We start from the raw sequence: 26190 nt of genomic DNA on the forward strand, positions 1-26190 counted from the left end.
AGGCACCCAAACTGGGAGTGTCCTGAAGTAGGATAACAATCGGGGCAAGGCGATCATCTTCAGAAGAGATATGCGACCCGTTACTGACAGCGGCAGGGTGGCCCAGAAGGACATACTGCTCCGTAGGGCACGAATGCAGCGTCCTATGTTGCCCTCCAACATGTTTGCGGCGTCATGGTATACATGCACTCCCAGGTAGTCCAGGCAACTAGACTCCCATCTAATCAGCTGGCTGGTGGGGGGCTGCTCCTCACTCTGCCGCAGGGGGAATAGACAGGTTTTAGTCCAATTAACTATGAGGCCGGACAGCCTGCCGAAGCGCGCTAGTAGTCTTTCCGCACCTTCCACCGCCCCTTCGGCATCCTCCAGAAAAAGGAGGAGGTCGTCCGCGTATAGTGAAATAAAGTGACGGTTCCCTCTGAATTCTAGACCACTGTAGTAGTGACCCATTCTAGCCACAGCCGTGAGAGGCTCCACCGCCAATGCAAACAGCAGGGGGGACAATGCACATCACTGTCTGGTGCCGCGGCACACCTCATACTGTTGTGACACCAGCGTGCCCACTCTCACCCGTGCTCTCGCCGAGGAGTATAATACGAAACACCGCATTACTCTGTATAAGTACTCCCACTCCAAGCTGTCGAAAGCCTTCTCTATGTCGACTGACAGCACTAGGGCGCCCTTGCTTCCGGTGGTGGTTCATTCACCAGTCTGATCAGCTGTCGGATATTGTGAGTGGTGTTACGGGTAGGAATGAACCCGGATTGATCCTTGTGGACCAGTTCTTGCATGTGGTGCACCAATCTGGCTGCCAGTACCGTGCTCAGAATCTTATAGTTTGTTGTCAGCATGGACAACGGTTGGTAGGACGCCGGATCAGTGCTCTCCCTTCGTGGTTTCAGTAAGGGGATCATTATGACCTTACTCATAGATCGCGGGAGCCGTCCCTTGTCCTTGGCTTCATTGTGTACAGTTTGAAGCCTCTGGGCCAGTTGCTCCAGGTACCGCCCGTTAAACTCTATGGGCAGGCCGTCTAAACCTGGAGTTTTATTGCGAGCCATCCGTTTCACAGCTCCCCTAATTTCCACTATCTCTATTTGACCGCCTAGGGCGTCTGCCTGCTCTTGCTCCAGTCGTGGCAATTGCAGCTCATCTAGAAATGCTTCTATTTCTTCTCCCTGGGCAACTAGCGCGCTTTTGTATAATTTCTCGTAGTAAGACCTAAGGCTGTCCAGTATGTCCGGTTGCGTGTTGCACATGCGTCCCTCCTCACCCCTTATGGCTAAGATCGGGTGACTGTTTCTAGCGGGGTTTGCTAACCAAGCCAGTAGTGTCCCTGCTTTATCTCCTTTGGCATGTGATTTAGTGAGATACGTCTTGTAGTCAAAGCTGCGAAGACGCTCCACCTCCACAGCCACCGCCTCCCGTGCCTCGCAGACCCTGTCTTGAAGCTCGGGCTGATTGGGGCGCGCCAATTCGGCCTCCCTCAGTGTGCGCTCTGCTCTGTCCAAGTCGTCCAGCAAGGTCCTGCGTAACCCCCGCATATTTTCCTATGCAGTGGCCCCTCACTACAATCTTGAAGGCATCCCACTCCACCGCCCTAGAGGTCGCGGAACCTTCATTCTCTACGAAGTAGTGGGTAATCCTCCCTCCCAGCGCTTCTCGGAACGGTGGGTCATCTAACGTGTCCGGCCTCAGCCGCCACGTCGAGACCCGTGTTATTTCATTCATCCAGTCTAGCGTCAGTAGCAGGGGATTATGGTCGGATAATGTGCGCGCCAGGTATTTCGTCCGGGCCACCGTAGGGAGCACTAACGGAGATCACAGAAAGGTGTCGAGACGGACGTGGAGGTCGTGAAGGCTGGAGTAGAACGAGTAGTCTCGCTCCCCCGGGTGCTGTGCGCGCCATGCGTCAGTTAATTCCCATTTCTCCTGCCAATCCGATCTGCTTTTCGCTAGCCGGTGCATTGGGGATGTGGGTAATGGCGGGTGCGATCTATCTAGTGTGGTGTCTGCTACAGAGTTGAAGTCCCCCCTATCAGAACTGGGCCTGTGAGGTAGCTAGCCAGTTCACCAGAAAGCTTTGCAAAGTAGGTCGCCTGGTCTACATTAGGTGCAGAGAAGCTTACGAGAACTATGTGTCGGCCCCTGAGCTTGCCCTCCACCGCTACATACCTTCCCTCCGGGTCCTCTATGTGTCTGGTTATCTGAAAAGGGGTGCCCGCCCTTATCCAAATCAGCGCCCCTCTAGCGAAGGCGGAGTACGTGGTGTTGAATAGGTGGCCCCTCCATCTACGCTGCAGTGCTATGCCCTCCTTCTTTGTTAGGTGAGTTTCCTGCAGAAACACAATTTGCACCCCTCTGCTGACTAGGTAAGCATGCACCTTGTGTCTCCTTGCCATAGTATGAAGCCCCCTCACATTCCAAGTCACACATTTTATTGATCCTGCATTAGCCATTGTACCACATTGTCCGGCACATTGCGAAGATGATTCGTTCCCAGGCGCCTGTGGTGACACTGTGCCCACCTCCCCCAGAACTTCCCTCCCCCCTCCCCTAGCCTCGCCCTGAGCCACCCAACTTCTCCAGGCCCCCCCCCCCAGAACAGGACCTAACTTCGCAAAAGCTGCTCCCATCCAAACTGCGTACGAGCAAACGTGCTCTCCCAACTCTCCTATTCCGCAGTCTGCACTACAGAGGCCTTATGGGCCCTATGGAGCGTGAACTAGCTTCAAAGACCGCAATCATCGTCCCATCCCCCCCGCCCCACAATGCTCATTTAACTCACGATAGTTCAGTCTTACTGCAGCCTGCTCAGGTGTCTGTAGTGGCAAACCCCAGCCACCGCCGCTCAGTAGGAGTCCCTTGTCCGACACTCAGCCCTCAACTATCTCCCCCGACGTCTGCGGCGTGATCACCGGGCCTTTCGTGCTGCCAAATTCCGATAGTTCTGTCTCCGAGCCCATCCCTTGGCCCTCTGGGCTCGAGGCCCGCCCGACTGGGCAAGCGCCGAGCCCGATAAGTCCATCACTGCTTGAGGAGCTGCCCTCCTTTCGTCCTCCGTCTGGGACTCCGTTGGTTTTCTGGATCTTCGCCTGCGTCCTCGGAGCCTTTGTGATTTCCTCACCGCTTGTTGTTGTTGTTGTTCCTCTTCTGCCCTGGCTCGAGCCCCGTCGGTGCCTGCCTTGTAGGTGTCCCACCAGGCCCATGCTTCCGCTGCTGTAAGAAAGAACATCGATTTCTCATCCACCACTACTCTGAGTCTGGCACGGAAGAGGAGTGAGTACTGTATGCCCTTAGTCCGAAGTTCCTTTTTGATGGATAGAAAGGAGGCACGCAGCTTCTGGGTCTCAAACGTGTAGTCCGGAAATAGCGTGACCATGCTATTGTCCACCTGAAAGGGGCCCGCATCCCTGGCCCACTGCACCAGCCAGTCTCTATCTTTACAGTGGAGGAGTTTGATGAGCACAGGGCGAGGTGGTTGGCCCGGTCTAGGGGGTCTGGCAGGCACCCGGTGCGCCCACTCCAGTGTAAAGAAAGGCGAGAGACCTTCCGGTGCCACCGCAGTTCTCAGCCAGTTGTTCAAGTATTCCACCATGTCAGGGCCCTCCTTTTTTTCCGGAAGGCCCACCAGGCGTACGTTGTTGCGCCTGCTGCAGTTTTCGGCGTCCTCAGCCCTCCTTTCCAGAGTTTGTATTCGGTCTAGCGCCTCCGTTAACCGACCCTCCATGGATTTGTGCGCCGGTACCAGGTCCGTCAAGGTGTTCTCCGTGGTCTTGACCCTGTCGGTTAGTTTCCCGTGATCAGCACGCAGGAGCCCCAGACCCGTTGCTACCTGCGCTATGTCTTGGTGCAGAGCGTCCTTCGTGGCCGCAATGGCCTCCAGGATGCGGTCTTGCATCTGTTGTAGTTCCGTCAGATTCTGTGTCACTTCCTCGGGCGTCTCCAAGTTAGGGCCTCCGTCCCCCTCAGGGCTTGCTCCCTCACCAGGGCCGCCTCACTCTCACCTCTGCTCCGTAGTCAGCTCCGGCGCACTGCACTGTGCTTCTTCTCCTGCCTGGGGGGGAGCCCCCTCTTGAGCCCCCCGCCCTAGTGCCTCCAAGCAGGTCCAGCGCGGGGAGCGGTATGTGTCCGGATGGCGCAGTCTCTACGGATGACGCGGTAGTCCAGCGCTCGTGACACTGCTTCAAGGACCCAGAGGCCAGGCCTCACCAGGGGCAATCTCCGGTTGGGGGGGCAGATCTTTGTTCCGCGTCACCCCCCCGGGCTGCGTCCGTCCCTCTGAGCCGGTTTCCAGGCAGGAGGTGATGGAGGTCCGCACACTGGTTGGGTTATCGGGCAACACTGGGGGCAATCGGGGTCCCCCTGCTGGTTACCCCTCAGGGAGCACGGATCTGTGGTGGATGCACGTCGCCCCCCAGTCGGCACCGGCGTCAGGGAGAACTCCGAACTTTCAGGGGATTCCAGGAGCGATCGGCCTCTCCAGGCCCAGAAGCCGGGGCGACAGGTGTTTTTCGCCCGGCGCTGGTCCCCGAGCAGTAGGCAGTGAAGGCCCGCTCAGTTCAGTACCCGCCCCCCTGGGCAGTTCCGGGGACACCAGGGGGCCCGCCGCGTGTGGTCCCGTTCTGGATCACATTCCAGTTGGAGGCGCCCCTCGCGCCCCAGCAGTCACCGGCGATAGAAGAGTCTCTGGGTCTTCGGAGGACCTCGGGGGTTTCCGGCCTCCCTAGGCCCAACAGCCGGGGTGTCGGGTAGATCAGCACCGGGCTTGGGGGAGTTAAAATGGCCGCCTCCCAGGCTCCTCTCATCCAGCACAGAATCTTCGCCGGCGGTGCTCCAACCCAGCCGGGCGTCGCAGGTCTCCCCTCCGGGCTCCTCAGTATGGACGGGGGGCAGGCGGGCTGTTCCCAGGCTCCAGCCTCAGCAATGGGCCCTCTAAAGCCGGGGCCTCCAGCCAGCGCCGCAGAGGGAGGGAAGAGCCATGCCTCGGTCAGCTCGAGCGCAGTCACAAGCCTGCAATCTTCGGATTTCGGGAATCTTTTTCTAGCGGGCTCCAATCCGTCCGTTCCGCAGCCCTTCCTCCACTGTAGCACCGCAGGTCGCCTGGGTGGCCGGTTGGCTGCTAGCACCGTCCCTTCAGCTCAGGTTCCGAGGCGGTCGCCATCTTTGTTGCCAGTCCCCTTGCGCTTCGGTGTCGCCTTCCTTCCTCACCGGTGCGGCCGCCGGGGTGAAGCCCAGACCGGAGCAGGTCCAGGGATGTCCTCTAAGATCCCCCGGAGTTTCATGGGGATCTCAGGTCGATTAAGGAGTATTTCGACGGATAATCGGGCGGGGGGTCAGAAGCCTCGTTAGGCTGCGACCATCCTCGCCGGCTGCTAGCCACGCCCCTTCATGGAAAGTGCCCTGATACCAGATTCGGGTCAAGTTCGCGCTATATAAAACTCTGTAAAAAGAATAATAGAATTGAGGATCTCGGCTGCAGCTGCAAGTAGTTTAGTCGGGCAAGGATCATGAGAACAGCCTGATTTGAGTGTTTTTCCTGCCGCAAGAGAATTTTGTAAGGAGATGGCTTCAAAGATCCTTAGTTTGTGTTGAGGAGCAGAGACCCTTACATTAGAAAAGTCAACCACAGACTTCTGGCTGTCAGCGTCACTGAGGTTAGCTTGAATAGATCTGACCTTGTCAGTAAAGTAACCAGCCAGTTCATCGCATCCTCCCTGCGAGGCCATTTTGGCGTGACTCTCAGCTTTAGGGGAGAGATAAACCCCTTGACAATTGAAAAGATTTATTTGGCTTTGTTGGCTGTGCGGGAACCTCATAATGCAGGCTTTTAGCTTTGAAAATGGAGGCATGGTATTCTTTTTGATCCCTTTCATAAATCTCTTTATCCTGTAAGCTGTAATTATGCCTTCACTTACCCTCTAGTTTCTTACACTATTGTCTTTCCAGTTTAAGATGACTGGAAAACCAGGGCTTGGAGGGGGATTTCCTACCTCCTCTCAAGTGAAGCGGGGAAGCCTGTTGTTCAACTGCGTTATTGAACTAACTATTACAACTACCCAGTGCATCTTCGATCTTCCCTGAGAGCACAGGGGTAGACACAGCAAGCAACTTTTTAAATTCCAGGGAGTCCATCTTATTGAGAGCCCCCCTCTGTGAACTGTTGATTTTGATACCCTCGATCGGATTGCTAAGAGTTTGCCAGGTGAATTTAATTGGAAAGTGATCCCACGAAATCGCTGGAAGAGGGTCCTACATAAATAGAGGCTTATTAAATCAGACTAGATCCAAGATATATCTACCTTGATGAGTAGGGAGTGTAACCCATTGCTTAAGAGGTGCTTGGTTTATAGAATTGAGAAATGTCAGCGCATCCCTCAATTCTATGTTAGCCACATGATAACAGTGATTGTAGTCTATCCGGCACTATGCTTCCTTATCCAGTGGGTGAATATGATAATTTGTTGTGCATGCATGAATGCATGCTATTCGTAGCACGCACAGTGTAGTAATCCTGTACTTCCTTCAAGTTCACTGTACCTAGGCATGCTTTTTGTGTTTGAAAGACACTTTGCTGCACATGTGCACTGCACATATGTGTTTGTATGGTTGCTGGAGGGCCCTCTGAATTCCTAGGTGAGGGGATAAGGATCACTGGTAATACTGATGCTTGGTGATGAGAGTAAATACAAAAGGTTTTGCTCATGATGTGACAGTCAGTAATCTGTATGGGGAGGTTGGAGGATGGAACCTGCTGGTGGTCATTGGGCAATGGTTCTCAAAAGTAAATCAATTGACAGCCTTGATCAATAATGCATTACGGAATCTTTGAGAAATCTATTAGGGAAAGCAACAGTCAAGGCTCACAAGTGGAGGAAGAGAATTCTTAAGAATGCTTGCTGCAGCCTTGCTTCAAGTACACAGGAGGTATTCAGCCTTGGTCTCAATAAAAACACAAGGAAAACAGTTAAAGACCTTCTGGTGGAAAAGTACATCACTCTAAGCACCGCAGCAATCCGACACCCATCAGACTAGCAGTCACGCGTTAATAGAAGCACTCTCATACTCCACACTTACGAACAAACACGCACTACCAACAGAACTCACAACCAACGGGCTAGCAGTAACACACTACTACGAGCATTTTAACACTCCTCACAGAGTAGCTGTCTCACACCATCAACTGAACTTTCACCCCCCTTCACAGACTAGCAGTCATATACTGCAGGAAGCAATCTTACACAGGTCACAAACTAGCAGTCACACAATTCTGGACATATTCTAACACCTCTCTCAAACTAGCAGCAGAAACAATAAGCCTGTCTGAACACTAAATCTGCCTCTTCATTGATTGGCCCTTGTGTGTGGTTTTGAAAATGAACAAGCGAGTGACTGCAAAAATAAGTCGAAAAGATGCAAGGACACAAGAATGAATGACTAAGTGCAAGGACGATAAGTGATTGAGTGCATAAATGGATGCGTGAGTGACTGCATGGATGGAAGCATTGAAGTACTTATTACTTTTAGTTATAAGTCAAGCTAGGAGCTTTGCCAGTGCTTGTTAAAATTGGGTGATTAATGACGAAAGCTTTTTTGACAACATAAAATAGCACTCCAGTATCACTGCTTTATGTAGTTACAAATGCTACTCACAAGCCTCCAGCTGGACATCTTTACCTAAGCCTGCTTTTTCTCTTATGTGAAGAGGCCTCCACCACAAGTGAAGAGAAATTTGCATGTAGAGGTCTCTGTTTTAGGAGTAAACGTGGGAGGGACAAGGGGGTGGTAGGGAGATAGGCAGTATCGGCAACTAAATGGGTGGACTTAATTGGAATACAAGAAGGTAATCACGGGGGACATGCAAATACTAAAATACATTAATAACAGAGTAAGACATTTGCTATTCCTCTATCTATTCTAGTAGTACCTCTGACAAAACAAGTTCAAATCTACTCTAGCCAAGCTTAGGAATAAGGCATGTAATAAACACGGGCTTCACTCATGGAGGAAGGGAATAATACTAATGCCACATAGGGATAATATGAAAATAAATGTAACTGTTTATTTGTATATTAGTCTTTTTTTAAAACAAGTTTCAATACAACATTAAAAGCATCTAAAAGTGGTAGTGAATAATAGCAAACACACAATGCAGCAATGCTTCGTTCACATTTAACGCACCTGCTATTACAAGGGGGTGAACAGTAGGACTCCACCTCTCCAATAAATATGTGAAAGTCTTTACAACCTCCCTCAATCACGCACAACCTGCCCATTTAAGAAAGAAAGACACAGAACCACATTTTTATTAACATGTCCTTGTCTAACTTCGTTGCCTTGCTCTCATTTTGAGGAACAAATATTTTAGGGGGTGAGAGGATTTACAGGCAGACTATGACCATCTTTTGAATGGCCATGTAAGCTGGAAGTTTGCTACCTGCTGCTTGCCAGCTGATATGATACTTGCCTGAAAGCAGGAGCTCAATTCTCTTAAAAACTGTTCCCAGGCCATCCCTGCACATGTCAAAATACTTGCTGTACTCCATATTCTACTCATTTGGTGCGTCACTTTTTTGATGCACCGGGGGTGCAGTGTGCTGCCCCATATTTACAAGGCCAAGTAAAGTCACCCTGCATGACTTTTCTTTGCCATGAAAATATGGCCCCTTTTCAGGCATCACTTTGCGTGAAAGTGGCGTGCCATGGGCATTGCTGTGGGTGTTCCCACGCAGCACCCATGGATTCTGCCGCATTCCCAGATTTACAACATTTCATAAACCTGGGAATGTGTCAGAATCCTACAACTGGGTGCAATGAGGAAAAATACTTTTATTTCTCCTAGGTTTTTCCTCTTTCTATGTGTGCTGCATTCTGCATCCCTGTGCTTTTAAAATGACACAGCTTGGCACAGTATATATCAAAAGGAGGGGAAGTGGATCAAATCAAGATCCAAGGGCTCAAATTACCATTCGGGAAAATCTCAGAATGGAAGGTCCAGCCACAGTCAGAGCCCTAAGGACAATGTCGAGCAAATCAAGACTAGGCTGTTCCTACAAATTAGAAGTTAAGAAAAGTTAGATGAGGTTAAGGTATAGTAACAAGGAGGGTAAGAGTAGTGCTCTGTGGAGGACTACTCTGGGTATCCAATATGTTGGTAATAATGGCCTCACACACCCTTGCGAGTGTCATGCTTCATCATTGGCGTTTGCTCCTCGTTGGGCAGGCGGTGCAATACCCAACGGGCTCATTGTGTGCATGGGTATTGTAGCATTTTGTACAGCATCACCATACAATGAAATCTACATGTAGACCTTATCCCTTAACTATAGCCTCAACCAGGCTCCAGGGTGAAACACAGAACAGAGGTCAGTGTCAGCAGGTGTGTGACCAACCAGTGACCTAATATTTCTCCTAAATTGTCATTTTGGTTGTTGCATCACATTGGTTGGGTGGTTTTTAATCAATGAGAAATGTGAACTATGACATCATCAACACATACCATTGTGAGAAACTACCATGGTGTCACATAAAAAACTGGCAAGTCTCTTTGAAAGGTGCATCCATACAAACATCATTCACTAAACATCATGTATTGTACTAATAAAAATAATAAAATAGGATTAAATACACACATCTTCATAAAAACCTACGTTAACTTATAAATAGGTTACAATTCGTTTTTTTTAAACCTTCATACAACACAAGGGATACTTTCCCTTTTCTCTTACTATCATACCGATTTATCCCACCTCTTTACAGCATCGCTCTGCCTGCGGTATGCAGATTGAGAACCCCATAGCTAGGCAGAGGTCATCACAGTCTGGGCAAAGGTCACTGCCTTCCATTACAAACAGAATGTAACATACTGGAACAGGGATTAGGCCATTCCCGAGCCTTTAATGGATCACTAGTCAACCTACCTCCATCATGCTGCGTGTTGTTTTTTCCAGTTATTCCCCAAATGGCTGAGAATCAAGATGAGGGAACCCACAATTTCACAGGGAAGCGGGCCTAAGTGTTATGGGGGACCTGCGGCAGAGTTGACTTAGATCTGGCAGCACTACAGTGCAATCGGAGTTTAAATGGAACAGTCAGGTAGTCCTGCTAGTGCTGAGAGGGCCTCCTGTCCTGGCCACAATGGAAAGCCCAGGATTTGCTGGAATGCATCCTCCCAGCCCCACATGCAGTACCCTAGTCTCTCCCCACTGCAGCTGAGGTCATCGAAAACTGCTGGGCTGGTCCTCCAAGCTCAGCTGGAAACCCACAAGCAGTCTTACAGCATTCCATATAGTTTCTTATTTGCTTTGAACGTTTTGAAGTACCGAGTCCCATTTTGTTAGTATATGGTCATAATGTGAAATATGTGAAGAAATTATAGTGAGTGGGCACATATTAAAATGAGACTTGCTAATTTAGAATTGACATCATTGTAGTGCCACAGAAGTATCTCTGGATGATATATGAGGAGAGTGTCATAGTCTATCGTTCATTATCCTCATATCCATGTTGTGAGTATTTTATGTTGCCAAGTAAAATGCGACCCAGAATGTAGGTCAAAAGCGTATATATTGCTATAAACCATGTAGGGTATTATGTTGGCACAATGGATATGTCTTATTTACATTTTTGTGATTCAGTTTGTAAAACAAATGCATCTCGCTGTTGGCATATGCCTGTATTTTCTAAAACCGCGGAGTTTCGCGTGTCAAATGTCTTAAGAAAGTGGATATTGATATGGGAAGAGGAAAACCTTACTAACTTATTAAGCACATCCTGATTAGATCTCAAAGCACGACTCAGTGAAACTCTGCAAAGGTACAAGCAGCCGGCAATTCTCCAGAGAAATGTGTTTTAAGTTCAAGCAGTACTAACAATTCTAAAGTCAGAAACAGCACAATAACATTTTTGAACCAATTTAGAAACCCAGAGACACATTTGATAATCAAAAGGACACCAAAATGAATAAAATCAGATATGGGGAACTTGAGATATAAGTTCTTTATGTTCAAAGGTAAGAAGCACCTAGGGACATAAAAATCGACAGAGTAATACCAGTTTCTGGCTGACCGGGACCACAGCATGATTTCGGGTTGACACACTAGAAGTCAAATACACAGAAAGGGTTTCTCCGTTAAAAATGTTATCTTGGAGCTTAGTCACTTTATAGGACCTAAAAGTCTTCTGGTGGTGCAAGGATGAAATCAGCGAGCGACCATCAAAGTCAAGTATGTTGTCGTCAAACTCCTGCAGAAGCTGTTGATTTTGGTGCCAAATCTTTGAGCAGATGATAGCTGGATTTCATAGTCTTCGAGGTCGGTTCGATACTGGGATTGATTATTCCCCTCGCTCCAGTCCAAGGTTTTACCTTTGGATTTTGTCACTTTTCCTCCAGTGGTGGTTTGACTGGGAGCTAAAAGGGAAAAGCTCTGAGCAGGACAAACCTGGTATTCATGCCAACCAATGGTGAAAACTCCCTAAGGAAGCACCATAGCCATGACCCAGCCAGGCCCGGACTGGCCGTTGCGGGCACCGGGCAATCCCCCGGTGCGCCGCAAGGGTGGGAGGCGGTTTTGGGCCCAGGGGGCCGTTTTTTTACAGGGCCATTTTTGCAGCATAGCTGCAAAAGCGGCTCTGTAACAAAATCGGCCGAAAACCGGCCCAACAAGAGCTCGGTCGCACCCCCAGGGCCCGGCCGAGCACTTTGCCAGGGCCGGTTTTGCTTCTCAGTCCGGCCCTGGACCCAGCCTTCCAGAAGTTAACAACATGACTAAGTCCCACTTTTCTCCATCTCCAGGAATATATTTTTCTGGTCTTTCCTGCAGCCTTCAAGTCCTCAGGGCAGGAATCTAGGCACCAGGTATATCTCCAGCCGTGGCTCCTTCAGAGTCCAGACCATTGTGATCAGCAGGGCCTCCTTAGAGTCAGGAGACCTTCTGCTTTCTGTGTCACAGGAGCAGACAAAAAGGAGGTTAATCACTTGACCCTGGGAGAACAGCGCTATCTCTGGGTGCCAGAAGGAGTCAGGAGCCTTCAGTACTTTTCTTCCAGCAGGGTCATCTTCCTTTAGATGTTGTCTTCCCAGGTCAAGGAGTATTCTGAGGATATGATGGTGAGATTCCTTTCTAATTCTGTGCACTAGTCAGCGATTGGAATATTTCCTATACTTATACCTGTCTACTTTCTTCCACTGTGCCCACCTCATTTTTCAGTACATCCCTGTTGGACTTGGGCCTTTTTGCAGGGTCATCCCTGAACTTGTTGCCTTCCTCCTAGCCTTTTTACTGTCATGGTTGGGTGGTTTTAGGGCTCTGGGCACTTTAGCACTGCTGTCCAGTGTAAAGTGCATGTGCTCTCTGTGGTAAACATGGTGAGATTGGTCTACACCTGTTTGGCGTATTTAATTTACCTGCCAGTCCCTTGTAAAGTGGTATCTCAGATACCCAGGGCCAGTAAATTAAATGCTACTGGTGGGCTTGCAGCGCTGATTGCGTCACCCACCAAAGTAGCCTTCCAAACCTATCTCAGGCCTCTGCCATTGCAGGGCCTGTGCCCGCAGTGTTACTGCCGCTGTGACGTGGCACCTAAAGTGTGTGCCAAGTCTGTGACCCCCCCTTTTACAGCATGTCAGTTACCCCTAAGGTAGGCTCTAGCTGGTCCTATGGGCAGGGTACATTGTAGGTAAAAGGTAGGACATGCACCTTAAGTGTGTGACATGTCCTGGTAGTGACAAACAGCCATTTTGGTTTCTCACTGCTGTGAGCCTGCCCTCTCATAGGAATGCATTGGGGATTCCCTGATAAGTGTTTCAGTGGTAATTCCTGATATGAAAGGAGCAGCGTGGTCGTAGTCTGGTATGTTTGAAGTAGTGATAATAAATGCTGCGTAATGGTGAGAGCAGATTTATGATCACTATTTAGAAATTACACTTTTAGAAGTTGCCATTTCTGTGTGCTATGTGTCTGCCTGCCTGATGTGTATTGCATGTCTGGCTCTAGAGTGACAGGGGCTGGTGAGGTGTGTGTGGCCCCCTGGAGGGCTTGGCGAGTCAGCGCTAGGCTGAATAGGAGATTTGCATTTGGAGTAGTGAGAGGAATAGTCCCCTGAATAGGTCTGTGCCTGCCTAGGTGAATGCTGGCCCCGCCCCCCCTTTGGTGTGTCTGAGGACCGAGCCCCATCTGACAAAGGAGGGTGAACGCCTGGTAAACATAGTGCTTCAACACCCCACAGAACCAGTTGAGGCTAGTTCCCCCAAGCCCTATGCCAGGGCAGACAAAGAGAAATGCTGTATAAATATTGGGGCTGTGACCCCATGAAAGTGTGCTTTTCTGGTTGATGGATGTACTTGCTGGGCCCCAGGAGGAACTGCCACAAAGGACTGCCCCTCTGCTGGAGGGTCCTGTGCGCTGGCCTATCTGGGCCCAGCTCTGCCCCTCTAGACCTTAGGAGGGCAGCCTGCATCAAGCGCGTGTTAAGCGCTTCACTTTTCTGGGCCTTGAGCCCTAGACGTAGGCTCTTGCTTGTGCTCGCAGAGCGAGCACTGTGCCCGGATACCAGGAGCATGGTGGGCATTACTTTTCTATTTTGTCCCTGAGCCCGCAGAAATTGGCAGAGACTTCTCCAAGATCGACGAATCAGGAAGTCAGGCAAGCGCCGCCTGACTTTGGGTGGAGCCAGAAGGGAGCCGGGTCAACGGACGCATCGCTCCTTGTATGTTCCAGGTCGGAACTGGGTCAGCTGTTGGGCGGGTGCCAACCCCGCGTTCAAGGGCGACCGAGCCCAAAGATGAAGTGAGGAGAGGCCCCGAGAGTGGGGGCCTGCTAAGGCACACTGTCGTGCCTGAATCCTGCTGCCAGAAGAGGAAGCCACCCTGGAGGCCGTAAGGCAGGCAAAGGTTGCCTGGTTGGGGGAGGAGCTGCGACATGTGCGGGTCCAACGGAGACCTCACTCTGCGCTCCCCAGCCGAGGGAGCTACTGCTCGGAAGTAAACAGAGTCCACAAAGAGCCCCGGTGAGTGGGGCTCATACTGGGCTTTGTGTTGCCCGTGCTCGTTCTACACAGACCAGAGGAGTCAAGAAGAGCCCCAGTAAGGGGAGCTCCAATTGTGCATTTTTTGTGCCGAGTGAAGGGCACCAGGAGGAGCCCAGCGAACAGGGATCCCGGAGGCACTGTTAGTGCCAGTGCTTTGCCCCCCCCAGCTGCACCGCGAGAGCACGGGCAGCTGCAGCAAGGAGGCACTTTGATTTTGTTTAGTCCAAGAGTGGGGTTCCAAAGGCACAGTGGTGCCAGTGCGTATTTCACAGCTACATCGCACAAGAGCGGGCAGCTGCCACGTGAAGGGGCATTGTTTCTGGTCTCTGGAGAGAAATCACACCCTCGCCCTGATTTCTGGCGCTGGCCGGTTGGGTCTGCACACTGCTGCTGTGGCAGCTAAGAGCCCTGACATTTGGGACAGAGGGCATTTGGGCCCCCAGGAAGGCCAGTTGGCCTGGGGTCATTTCGAGTACCTGTGTGTACTGGCAGGGCATAAGAACCTAAAGGAATGCATAATGTATTGATGCTGAAGGTGATGTATGCACCTGGGGAGTGTTACTATGGGGCACTCCTAAATGTGATTTATGCATAAAGTGGTTATGCCTAATGTGATTCAGACATAATGCGTTTATGTTGTTAGTGATAATGCTGAGTACAGTATTTTGGCAGTAGTACTGGTTGTTTGATATATGTAACTTGTGCATTCTTGGAGAAGTGTGGCTAAGGGGTTAGAGGCGGCAGACCCGGAAGCTGAGATCGGCCCTGGACCAGGGTTCAATTCCCCGCCTCGACTGGGCTTGGGCTCAATAATTCCACGGACTCGATAATTCTCGCTCCGGTGCCTACTCGACTCACGGGTTCACACTCTGCGACTCTGGGCAATAGCTTGCTTAATCTCCACAACGGCCCCTCACGGCGGGATGCCTGGCTTTCACCTTGTGGATACCCTGCCGGGGTTATCTCACAGGGGAATACCAGGACGGGTTCCCTAAGCAAGCGCTTAGATGCCTGCGATGTGGGTAATTTGCGCTATATAAATACATGTACATTTACATTTAAAGGTTCTGACAGTGGCCCAATTGGCCCTGTCATGTATATAATCCCCTGTAAGTTGTTACCTAGAATCAATTGGCATAGTGTATATGTGTGATTATGATTCTAATGTGTTTTGGATAATACAAAGGCTATTTTTTATATAACCTTGTGTGGAGTCTCTTTTGTAGTGTCCCTAGTGTGTTGCTGCGGTGTGTGTTTGTGTTGTGTAAACGCTTTACACATTGCCTCTGCAATAAGCCTGACTGCTCATGCAAAGCTACCAAGGGGGTGAGCAGGGGTTATCTTCAGCGTGTAACTCCCTTGCCCTGACTAGAGTCTACATCTACAAAACTGCCTTGAAAGAGTACCACAAAATACTCAACTCTATAAGAATGGACTTTCTGGCAAACAGTATTACCAGTGCTAAAAACTCCTCCAGGGAGTTATTTAGGATAGTGAAATCTTTCACTAATCCCGTAGCTCTAGAACACGGGTTCCGTCCGTCTCAAGACCTTTGCACCAGCGTCTCTAACTTCTTTGAGGAAAAGATCACACAAATCAAACCACTTTTTCCCTGGCGGCTGAGCCCAAATAGTCGGGAGACACCCTCAGCCCCCTCAATAACCAGTCGGTCTTTACCTCCTTCCTCCCGATACCTGGAGATGTGTCCCTGGCGTAACTGCAGAAATGCAAATCGTGCCCGGTGAGACAGTTCAGGCTTCTGGCAGAATGGCTAAATCCAGTTCTAAATCCTATCTGGAATACTTCCCTCAGGACGGGTATTTTCCCCTAACTCTTTTAAAGAAGGCCAATACGGACGCAAAAGTGCCCAGTAACTTCAGGCCTATCTCCCTACTTTCGGCACCTGCCAAGATTCTTGAGAAGCAGGCCCAGCTAAAGTTGGCCAATTATGTGGAGGCCAACGAGTTGTTACATGACTCACAATCTGGCTTCCGCACAGGATACAGCACGAAAACAAAACCTTTTGAAGTCGCTGACTGCATCCGGCTATCGGTGGACAGTGGCTCATCGGCCATGCTGGTACTTTTAGATCTCTCCGCTGCAATTGATACTATCTCACACTCGATTCAGCTGTACAGCCTAAAGCAGTTTGGTGTACAGGGCACCGCACTGGTAAAGATTGCTTCTAATCACACTGACCGAGGACAATAAGTCCTTCTTCGCCCGTTCATTTCCTTAGTGAAACCACTGAAATGCAGAGTGCCCCTGGGTTCAGCATTAAGCCAACTACTTTTTAACATTTACATAACTCCCCTGGCAGCTCTCATTGCTAGGAGAAGCGTTAAGATGATCTCATACGCAGACGACACCCCGCTGGTGTTTTCCTTCAACGATCACTCTGCTGCAATGTTCGACTCATTCAAAAACTGTCTACGAGACACAGCAGGTTGGATGAACAAAAACCAATGAAAGCTAAATGCCGACAAGAAGGAGGTCTTATTTTTTAATCAAGCCCCCCCCCCACCTTTGGGCCTACGGTGGCCGGTGGAAATTGGCTCCCCACCTGCACCGAAAGGCTCGGTCAAAAACCTGGGAGTCAGGTTGAATAAGGACTTAGCCCCCTTTACCCAAGTCAGGCAAGTTTCCGCAGCCTGCTCCAGGAAGATGAGAACTATTAGAACAGCATCTTGAGGAAGGGATTGCGGCAGTACCTCCAAGCGCGGACCTTAAGATCCAATGTACAATGTTACCTCACTGTCCCCGGCTTTTCCAAAGTCAGGCAGGGGGCAGGTCTTTCTCTGTGAGGTCAGCCAAGCTGCTCTGCTGTCTGCCATATTAGCGCAGAGACACCACGCGCTTTACAAATGCTTATTAATATTATTAATATTATTAGGACCAGCTGGTCCTGGTCTCTGAAATAGAACAAGCTGGCCAGGAAATGTCCCACCCAAACCAGGCAAGACTTTCTGACACTCAATCTGGGTTGGAAGATTGACCTAAATATATTTTACAGCATTTTAATATTGCTTGCAATTGTATTTGAAACATTTACAGTTTTGTTGTCAGCACGATCCCTTTTTGACTGTGACATATGACTGGTCCCCTAATGTTCCAAATATGTTCTTTAATTTTTCACCTTCCATCCATCCAAGCTGAGTCTACTGTCCTGAGCTAATGCTCTAATTTTGTCATTTTTACCCTTCTCACTGACTTTTTGATAAAGTGAATGCTTACATTTTTTTTTCAAACTTATGAATACATTCTATTAATGAATGACAGGAGTTTATGAAGCGCTCAGCTACTACAAAAGGAGTGTCCTGGTGCTACTGAATCACACAATACTGTCGTAGAGATGGTTTAACTCCCATAGAGCCAAGTTTTCAACAGTTTAAAAAAATTTGTCAGGTCCGTAGAAAGTCTAAGGGGCAGCTGACATTTGTTCCATGAATGTGCCCCCAGGAGGCTGTAGGATATATCGCCCCTACGTGCTAGGTGGACCTTAGGGACAAATTCATACACCACAGAGGTTGATCTAAGTGCTCTTGTCGGAGTGTACCAACTGACACGTCTTCTGTGATAGCTGGCCCCCTTGCCATGAAGAGCCTTAAAGAAAGTTACTATGGTCTTAAACTTTATCCACTCACTCACAAGGAGCCAATGAAGGGCTTTAAGATGAGCTGCCATGTGGGACCTAGGTTTTGTATGGAGAATAGCCCAGGCTGCAGAGTTTTGCACCACCTGAAGGCGTTGTAGGAGGAAATCCGTTCCCATAGTCTAGTCTGGATGTGATCCGTGCCTGGATCACAATCCTCATAGAGTCCAACGGGAGAAGCGGAAGGAACTTTCTCACCTTCCTAAGTGGTCCAAAACAGGTCCCCACCAGGGCCTGAACTTGGGAACGCATAGAAAGAGCACTATCAATGTGGATTCCCAGATTCCTAACTGTGAATTGAGCTACTCTGGGAGGGGAGAATTCTTCTTGCCACCATTGACTCCAGTCGTGCACTTCGGGCATGCCGAAGAAAACAATTTCTGACTTGTCAGAGTTGCACTTAAGCTGGTTCTCCTCCAGCCATCCAAAGACCTCTGTGAGGCAAGATCCAATCAGGCCCCCATCAAACTCATTGCCTCAGTTGCAAGAGAAAATAAGCAGAGTGTTATCAGCACATGAAATTATCCTTGCACCATAGGTCTCCACCAGTGTTGTTAGGGGGGACATATACAGGTTAAAAAGAGTTGGGCTGAGGCAGGAGTGCTGAGGGACTCCCACCTGTAAGCTGGGAATGGGAGAGGAAAAAGTGGGAGTCCACATAACCCGTTCACTGTCCTCAAGGTAGGATGCTAGCCAGGCTAGAGCCCTACCGCCAAAACCCATTTCTTACAATCTATCGAGGAGCCTCCTTTGTGGCCCTGTGTCGAACGCTGCAGACAGGTCCAACAATATGAGGATCGCTCTGCCCCCTTGATCCAGCTTCTCTTTTAGATGTTCCGTCACCTCCAACAGAGCCGTTTCAGTGCTATAATTAGCCCTGAAGTCTGACTGAGTGGGGAGCAAAAGATCATGATTTTCAACAAACTCTATAATTATTTTGTTTACGTGCTTCTCTGGCACTTTGGAGAAAGCCGGAAGGAGGGAGATAGGTCTGTAATTTGTGGGTGGGTGAGGGTCAGCACTCCGTTTCTTTAGGAGGGGCAGGTTTGCGCCTGTTTCCAGAGAGGTGGCATAATACCAGCTGCCAAAGAGGTATTCAAAACCTTATTGATTTGATGATTTGTGGTGGGAGCAAGTGCTGGTAAAAGCTTCGAGGGGCACGTATCCACTGGTGAACCAGATTTCAGGCTCATCAGATAGGAGAGTGAATCCCCAATTTCAATGGCCGGGAAGTGTAATGACTGAGGGCCTTGTGGGGGCTCCAAGGATGGAGGGGGCCTAATTGATTCCCCTTCCGTACTCAGCAAGGGCATGTTACCTTTGGATGACACAGAGAAGGATTGCTGGATGGTCACTATTTTGGCATGAAATGACTGTGCCACCAGGTGCGTCCAGTCTGCTGACAGCGAGGGTGCTTTACTGCTTGCCCTTGGAGCCGTAAAAGACTTCACAATCCCAAAGTTCTCTTTGCTCTTATTGTTTGTAGCAGCGATTTTACTCTGCCAATTCTTCAACTTGGCCTCTCTCACCATTTTATAATGTACTTTTAAGGCTACCCGATAGGTATACCTATCTTCCAAAAGATAAAGGTTACACCACTTCCTTTCAAGCTTTTTACATTTACTTTTACTGATTCATTGAACCAGGGAGCTGAGTGACTTGTACCTCTAGAGGTACGCACGGTTAAAGGCACGCCGTGTCAATGTGTGTCCTTAACCAGGAATCTATGGCACAGGCATCCTTTGTACGATAGTGACAGTAAGAGGACAGATGAAGCATGAGCCCTCTGTAGGGATGGTTGCGATATCTTATTAAGAGCTCTAAAATTATATTCAGCGGCTTTAGTCTCTGAAAGCTCACTCTTCCCTATTGTTGATATCTGAAATGGGACTAAAAAAGGATCCAAACCAAATAATAGGGATCGGGGAATCAGTGTCCAACTTCATGTTGCAAAAGACTTGGTTCAATGCATGACCCATTTTATGTGTGGGCTCCTTAATGAGTGGCATTAGCTTGTAAGCAGACATTGTTTCCAGCAAAGCAACCACCTGAGGATCGGAAGGTGTGTTCATATGTAAGTACAGGTCCCCCAATATCAAAAGATATTTATATTTATATTTAAAAGCTGGCGATGTAATACATTCATGGAGGCACCTTATGAAATTACAGGATGTGCCTGGTGGTCTATAGAACAGCATCCCAGCGATACAGTGTTGAGATGACAGAATGCAGCGAAAAGCCAGACATTCTACACCTGCCACTACATCTAGTGCTACGGAGATACACCTGAATTCTTCTTTGAAAATGAGGGCGACGCTACCACCCTTTCCCTCCTCACTATCCTTCCTAATAATCCAATAATTTGCCGGAATAGTAGAAGCTATGGTGGGATTAAAGGCATCCGACAGCCATGTTTCCGTAAGAAACAGGAAGTCAGGATTCTCATCAACTAGTAGGTCATGCATTTGCGCCTCGTGTTTTTGCAGCAAGCGGGCATTAAGCAGTATTGCTTTAAACTGCTTTCCCTGATCTCCAGCCATGACTTTTTTCCTGTTTAAGATTAGCTCCATGTGTGTAACATAATAGGTTAGCACCGGATCGTAGCTGAAGTAGTGTATCCCGCCCATACTGTATAATGCACATTGTGTCGGTGGCTCCGCCGGCAGCAAAACCGGCGCCGGCTGCCTCCGGGAAGCTGACGGGCGCAGACGGGCTTGCCATTGACGCGCTGAGCTGCAACGCCGCGTCTCCGTTGTACGGCCGTGTAGCGTCTCTGTTTTTATTCATGAACGGACTAGAGCGCCCACCTCCCAAAATGGTGGCTCTCTATGTCCACAATGTGAGGCAAGAACTCAAAAAGCCTGCACCCACTTCCTGGTTTAGCCGCGCTCATAATAATTGATGTGGAGCGTTCCTAAAGGTGCAGAGTGCGTGTGCGTATGGCATACAAATTCAAATTCAATTAGGCACAGAAAACAAATAGCAGGCTAAAAATACAATCTAGTTAGAACTTTAAAAGCGCCTGACTCGCAGATATGTGATCAGTATATTAGCGTGAGACAAGGTTTTTTAATTTTTTTAATTTTTCAGAAACAAACTCCCAAAGTTTGATTTTGAAACACAAAAAACGAATGACCACTGCACCCTAGGTAGTTTGGATAGGAAAAAAGGACAGTACATAATCCACCCCAAAATAGGGAAGGGGGTGTAATGTTCTTTCTAGAACAGCTCCTACTTCGTCAGGCTGTTAGAGAAAGTATTATGTTGACGGAGCCAAATAGGGCTACACTAATGGAATAATTAAAGTTTGGCAGGCAAGGTACTCCATCGCATTTTTGATGGAGTACCCTGTCTGCCAAACTCTAAATTGGGCCCTCAGTTATTGTGTGACAATAGCGATGCGTTTCATCAAAGCTGGGCAGTTGGATTGTCATAAATAACATGCAGTAACACCTGTATTCATAGCTTATGATGTAAATGATGCAGTCAATCAAACATTATACAGCTCTTTCTTAGGGTAAGTAACAAGGTGAATTACAAATGCTAGGATGGCTTGGGGAGAGGCAAATGATAATTTTTAGGTCAAGCCTGGGCAGTGCATGAGCAGGCTCTGCGAGGCATGCTGTAGTGGAGTATGGACTTGAAGCTCCGCCCACTCTCCGCTCATATTTTTAATTGGCTTGTGCCACTGTCCTTTGTAAATACTGGCTTCTGATTTGTTAACAGGCTTGTTAGTCCCTCCTTAGTACCGCTTTGTCTTCATTTGTAACCTCCCATGAGGGCTGGCCCTTTTACTTCTGTTGTTACATGGTATGTCTTATTTAACTTGTAAGCACTATTTTCTTTAATGAATTGATCCTACTGCAGGCACGACATGCTTTCCTGAAACAGTCAGCGCACTGTAGACGCTTTCACTTTCCAAGCAGCCTGGGACAATGGCAGCCACTTAAAAAAAAAAAAAGATCTTGCTTTTACAAGAGTTTGAGATATTGGCATTGTAAATGACAATGCCTTTTATTTATGTGTTAATTATCAAAACTGTTAAACAAAGGGCATTGCCATTTACATGCCAATAGCTTAAACTCTTGCAAATCCGAGACCTATTGCATTGAAATGCTTGTTCTGTTTGCCACTGCTTTCCAAAGCTGTTAAGGTCCCAGACCAGCCCTGTGATGGAGAGCATGAGAGTAGATCATTACCTTCTTCCACTGGATAACATTCAACACACATACAAACTACGCCGACGTTTCAGCTTCTCTACAGCCTGGGAGATAATGTGGCATCTAAACAGAACAAAACTAACCCAGCAGAGATGGAAAGTAGATTATTCAGTTGAGGTCCTCTATCTGAAGGGCAAAAATAAAATACAAGGCTGTATAGTGCTGTTAGATGCTCTGGGGGTTTGCAAAAAAATGAAAGGCAAGTTTATACAGAGAGTGCTGAACTTAGTCAACAAGAGGTTTAAAAAGTCCAAGAAAAACGTGTATGATGTTGTCTCTGGGGTGCATCGAGTGGAGGCACAGGTGTTCTATCCTGGAGTATGCAACTGGAGGTGGAAGTGGAGCACTTGTACAGATTAGTCACACCCACCAACATCAAGCATGAAGCTAGACCCACCACCACCACCACCACCAAGAAGTACCAGCACTCAATGAGATGGAAATCTATGCAAAGACATCCGACTCCCTGCTAGCTGAGGTTCCACTGGCAGATGTCTGCAACTACTGAGACTGGGGAAGGGCAGGGGTCCAAATGTTTTCTTAGGAGACTGCTGCCAGTGTTACAGAATGCATAGGCTCCCCAGACTTAATTCCACATCATACCTATTTCTTCCACCACCCTTCGAATCCTGTCTTTTGATCTCTCTCTCTCTCTCTCTCTCTTGCAGGTTGTTTTTCATCACAGCTTTTATCCTTTTGTCCATGTTTTAGTATTTTTCTCATCCTGCTTCTTTCTCCTTTTTCCTGTCTTTCTCTGTCTTCCTCTGGGCCAAAGTCTAAGGATGTAAAATAGGCCCCAGTTCCCCAAAATGAATGCTGGTCTCGACCATGCACAAGCACTGGCATAAAATAAGCTCTGCATGAGGGCAAGAGTTGTAGGTAATGGAAGATTAAGAAAAGTTAGTAAAACGTGTGTCTGTCACCGAAATCTTTCTCGTGAAGCCTTTGATTGTGATGTTATTGCAACCATGCATTGCATTTACGGACAGCTAGTGTATCTTTCCTTTCAATAAACATGTACATAGAAAGGTACATCAAGTGTAGATAGAATATTTAATTTTAGAGTTAGCAAGTTTAACACTTTGTGAATAGAGCGGGATTAGTAATAGAACAATACAAGGCAATAAACAAGAATATAACATTATGTTAAACCAGAGAGGTAATTAAAGGTAAAATATTTACCTAAAACGTGAAAAACACAGACTCTGTTGAGACTCAGGCAGGATTGAGAGGAATAAAAATGACTGATTTTAAATATAAGCAAAAAAAAAAACCACAAACACGAGACCATGTGGTTGAGTATCACTTCGCTTCAAATTAAAACATTTAAAAAGCTGCTTCTGTGGAGTAAAGTTGTTTCATCATTCCTGGCTACCTTCATAAAAGATTTCAAAATAAACCCTACAAAACATTCCTCTTCAGCGCTTTGTGATTATGACATTATGTCGTAAAGGATGGCAAATAACCTTATCAAAACTGTAGTATGTTTATTGTCTCGATATCTCTGTGCAAACGTGTTGCTATGGAATACCTACACCTTGTCTAATGGAGGAGGTTAAATAACCATCATTTAAAAAAAAAAGAATACGAGTAATACTTACTTGATTGTCAGCGACAGTGATCTCCCACATACAGTTTTTATTGTCATCATAATTGTTAGGGTAATTTAAACTTGTGAAGCTTCCCGATGCTCCAGATAGCTTTTGTGTATTTCCACATCCTAAAAAGAAAACCAAAATATAAAAATGTTTCAATAGATGTAAAACTATGTGCTTAGGTAGGCCGTATTATATATTTTATATACGACACATATATATTTTCTTTCACTGTAAAAAAAGGTTATGGTGACCTTATAGATAGGCGACAATGGTAAAATCTGTAACATTTTAAACTTTAAAAAACACAGAAATTTACCAGTTATAGTTTACTGAACTAACTAAGGGGCATATTATCAAGGGGGTTTATCTCCGCTTTTTGGGCTTTAAAAGCCAAGAAGGCGGAGATAAAATTATCTCCCTATTACCTAGCTGCCGCTAACACCAGTTAGCGACAGCTAGTAGGAGATAGCGACCATCTTGGGCCCCACTTTGCATGTCAGTGATATTTATCACTAATGAGATGCAAAGTGGGCGTGCCAAGATGTTAGAGACTGAAAACAGTCGCTAACATCGCTATCTCCTATTACCAACTTTTGGAGATATTTGCGCTAAGCGGGAATATCTCCAAAAGCTAACACCTGCCCTGAGCAGTTCTTAGCCATGTTATCCAATGGGAGGTGGATAACATGGCTAAGAGCATTAGCTCGGTAATGCATGAATATCGCGGACTTTTCAGCGATACTCATGCTTTGCGGCGATTTTTACCGCATTTGCGTTAAACCTTGGTAATACCAAGGATTATTTGCGGTAAAAATCGCCGCTGCGCTGCGGTAAATTTTTGTCTCTAACCAAGCAATAGCGATAATTATCGGATTTTTCCCCGCCGATCTAGAGTAGAGCGCCCTATTATAGTCTCCTCCCGGCAGCTGCCATTTATCCATCTCGAATGCCGGATTCGGAACCGGACCATACATTGCGTGGTTGACCGCACTCAGTTGCGATGCCCAGTAGTACTGTTTTTTTTTATCGGGCAACGCTATACCACCGTCGTACCAGGGCAAAGTCAATTTCGCCAGTGCAATGCGAGGTCGCCCGCCCCATACCAGCTTCCTCTGGAGGCCCTCGATCTCCCGGAAATAACTAGCAGGCATCAAGTCAATCGTGTTTTGGAAGGCGTACAGAAATCGAGGGAGGGACATCATTTTAAACAGGGCCGCTCTCCCAACCAGGGACAGTGGCAAACCGCACCACGCTGTGACATCCGACCGAAGCAGGCGGAGTGGAGGAAGCAGATTCCTCTCATACCGTGCGGCCGAGTCCAAGGAAATATAAATCCCCAAGTATTTAAAGCCGTCGCGCGATACTGGTATTGGACAGACACGGGGCAGCAGGAGCAGTTCTTCAGTGAGCGGGTAAATGCAGGACTTAGCCCAATTGATGGCGAAACCCGAGTTCCTCCCAAAGGAGCGTAACACGTCAAACAACACTCCTAGTGACTTACGAGGGGAAGTAAGATATAACAGAATATCATCGGCGTACAACGATATACGGTCCTCAAAGTCAGAGGATCAACTAATGCCTTTAAGCGATGGCTCCCATCTAAGCCACACGGCAAGGGGCTCAAGAGCAAGCGCGAAGAGGAGCGGCGATAACGGGCAGCCCTGTCGTGTGCCTCTTCCTAGGATGAAAGACTCCGAGGCCCTACCATTGACCACCACTTGGGCCAGTGGTTGTTCATAAAGAAGTCTAACCCAGCCAATAAAGTTAGGACCAAAACGGAATTTTGCGAGGGCCACCCACAAATGCGGCCATTCTATCGTGTCGAAGGCCATCGAGGCATCCAAAGAGACCAAGATGGCCGGCTCACGAAGTGACCCCGCCCTTGCCTGTACACCATGAAGGCGGCGAAGATTGAGAGCCGTATTCCGATGAGGAATGAACCCGGACTGATCAGGGTGTATCAAATCACTGATCACCGTAATCAAACGATTCGCCAAAAGTTTTGCAAAAATTTTGGGCTCGACGTTCAAAAGCGAGATCGGCCTATATGATGAACATTGATCACAAGGCTTCCCATCTTTGTGAATGACGACAATGGATGCCAATCTCTGATCCCGGGGAAGCATTTGGCGAAGGTGTGGCGCCATCTTGTCTGGACACAATTTGTACAGCTCTATCGGGATACCATTCAGGCCGGAAGCCTTCCCCGAAGCGGAGCGAAGGGAGCGGATAGCAAGCGCTGTTTCATCAGTAGAAAAATCCACCTCCATAAGCTCCCTATCTGACTCCAAAAGGCTAGGCAGCGCGATATCCCTAAGTAGCAAATGTGAATCCTCCTCCGGCCTGTCCGAAACCTGCGCGTAGACCTTCTGAAAGTGCTAAGCAAACACCGCGACTATCTCATCTGGGTCCACAACCCGTTCACTGTCCTCTCTTACCACAACAGGCACCACACGATTCAACCTTTCTCTCTTATCCAGCCACGCAATCAACTTCCCGGCCTTGTCACCAACATCGTACAAACGCCCCTGCTGCTCACGACTCGGCATCCTTCACCAGCGCTCGGTAATCGGCCTGTTTAAGGGCCAAAACATGCAAACCCTCGGGTGTAACCCCAGATTCCAACTCTTCTTCCAGAGCAGTGATTTCAGTCTCCAATCTCACCACTTCCTCATTCTTGCTTTTCCTCGCG

General features: G+C 48.2%; 1 protein-coding gene across 1 annotated transcript in view; it reads right to left on the bottom strand.

Annotated features, from left to right (window-relative positions):
- Positions 1-26190, bottom strand: part of LOC147727573 (ovochymase-2-like) — a 455363-nt gene that overhangs the window by 364263 nt on the left and 64910 nt on the right. Inside the window, exon 2 of the mRNA XM_086961618.1 lies at positions 23502-23620. Within this exon, the coding sequence (XP_086817744.1) occupies positions 23502-23620 (119 nt within the window). The remainder of the gene's footprint in view (positions 1-23501; positions 23621-26190) is intronic.

The sequence above is a fragment of the Lissotriton vulgaris genome, chromosome 3_1 (assembly GCF_964263255.1).
Source record: "Lissotriton vulgaris chromosome 3_1, aLisVul1.2, whole genome shotgun sequence".
Taxonomy (NCBI): domain Eukaryota; kingdom Metazoa; phylum Chordata; class Amphibia; order Caudata; family Salamandridae; genus Lissotriton; species Lissotriton vulgaris.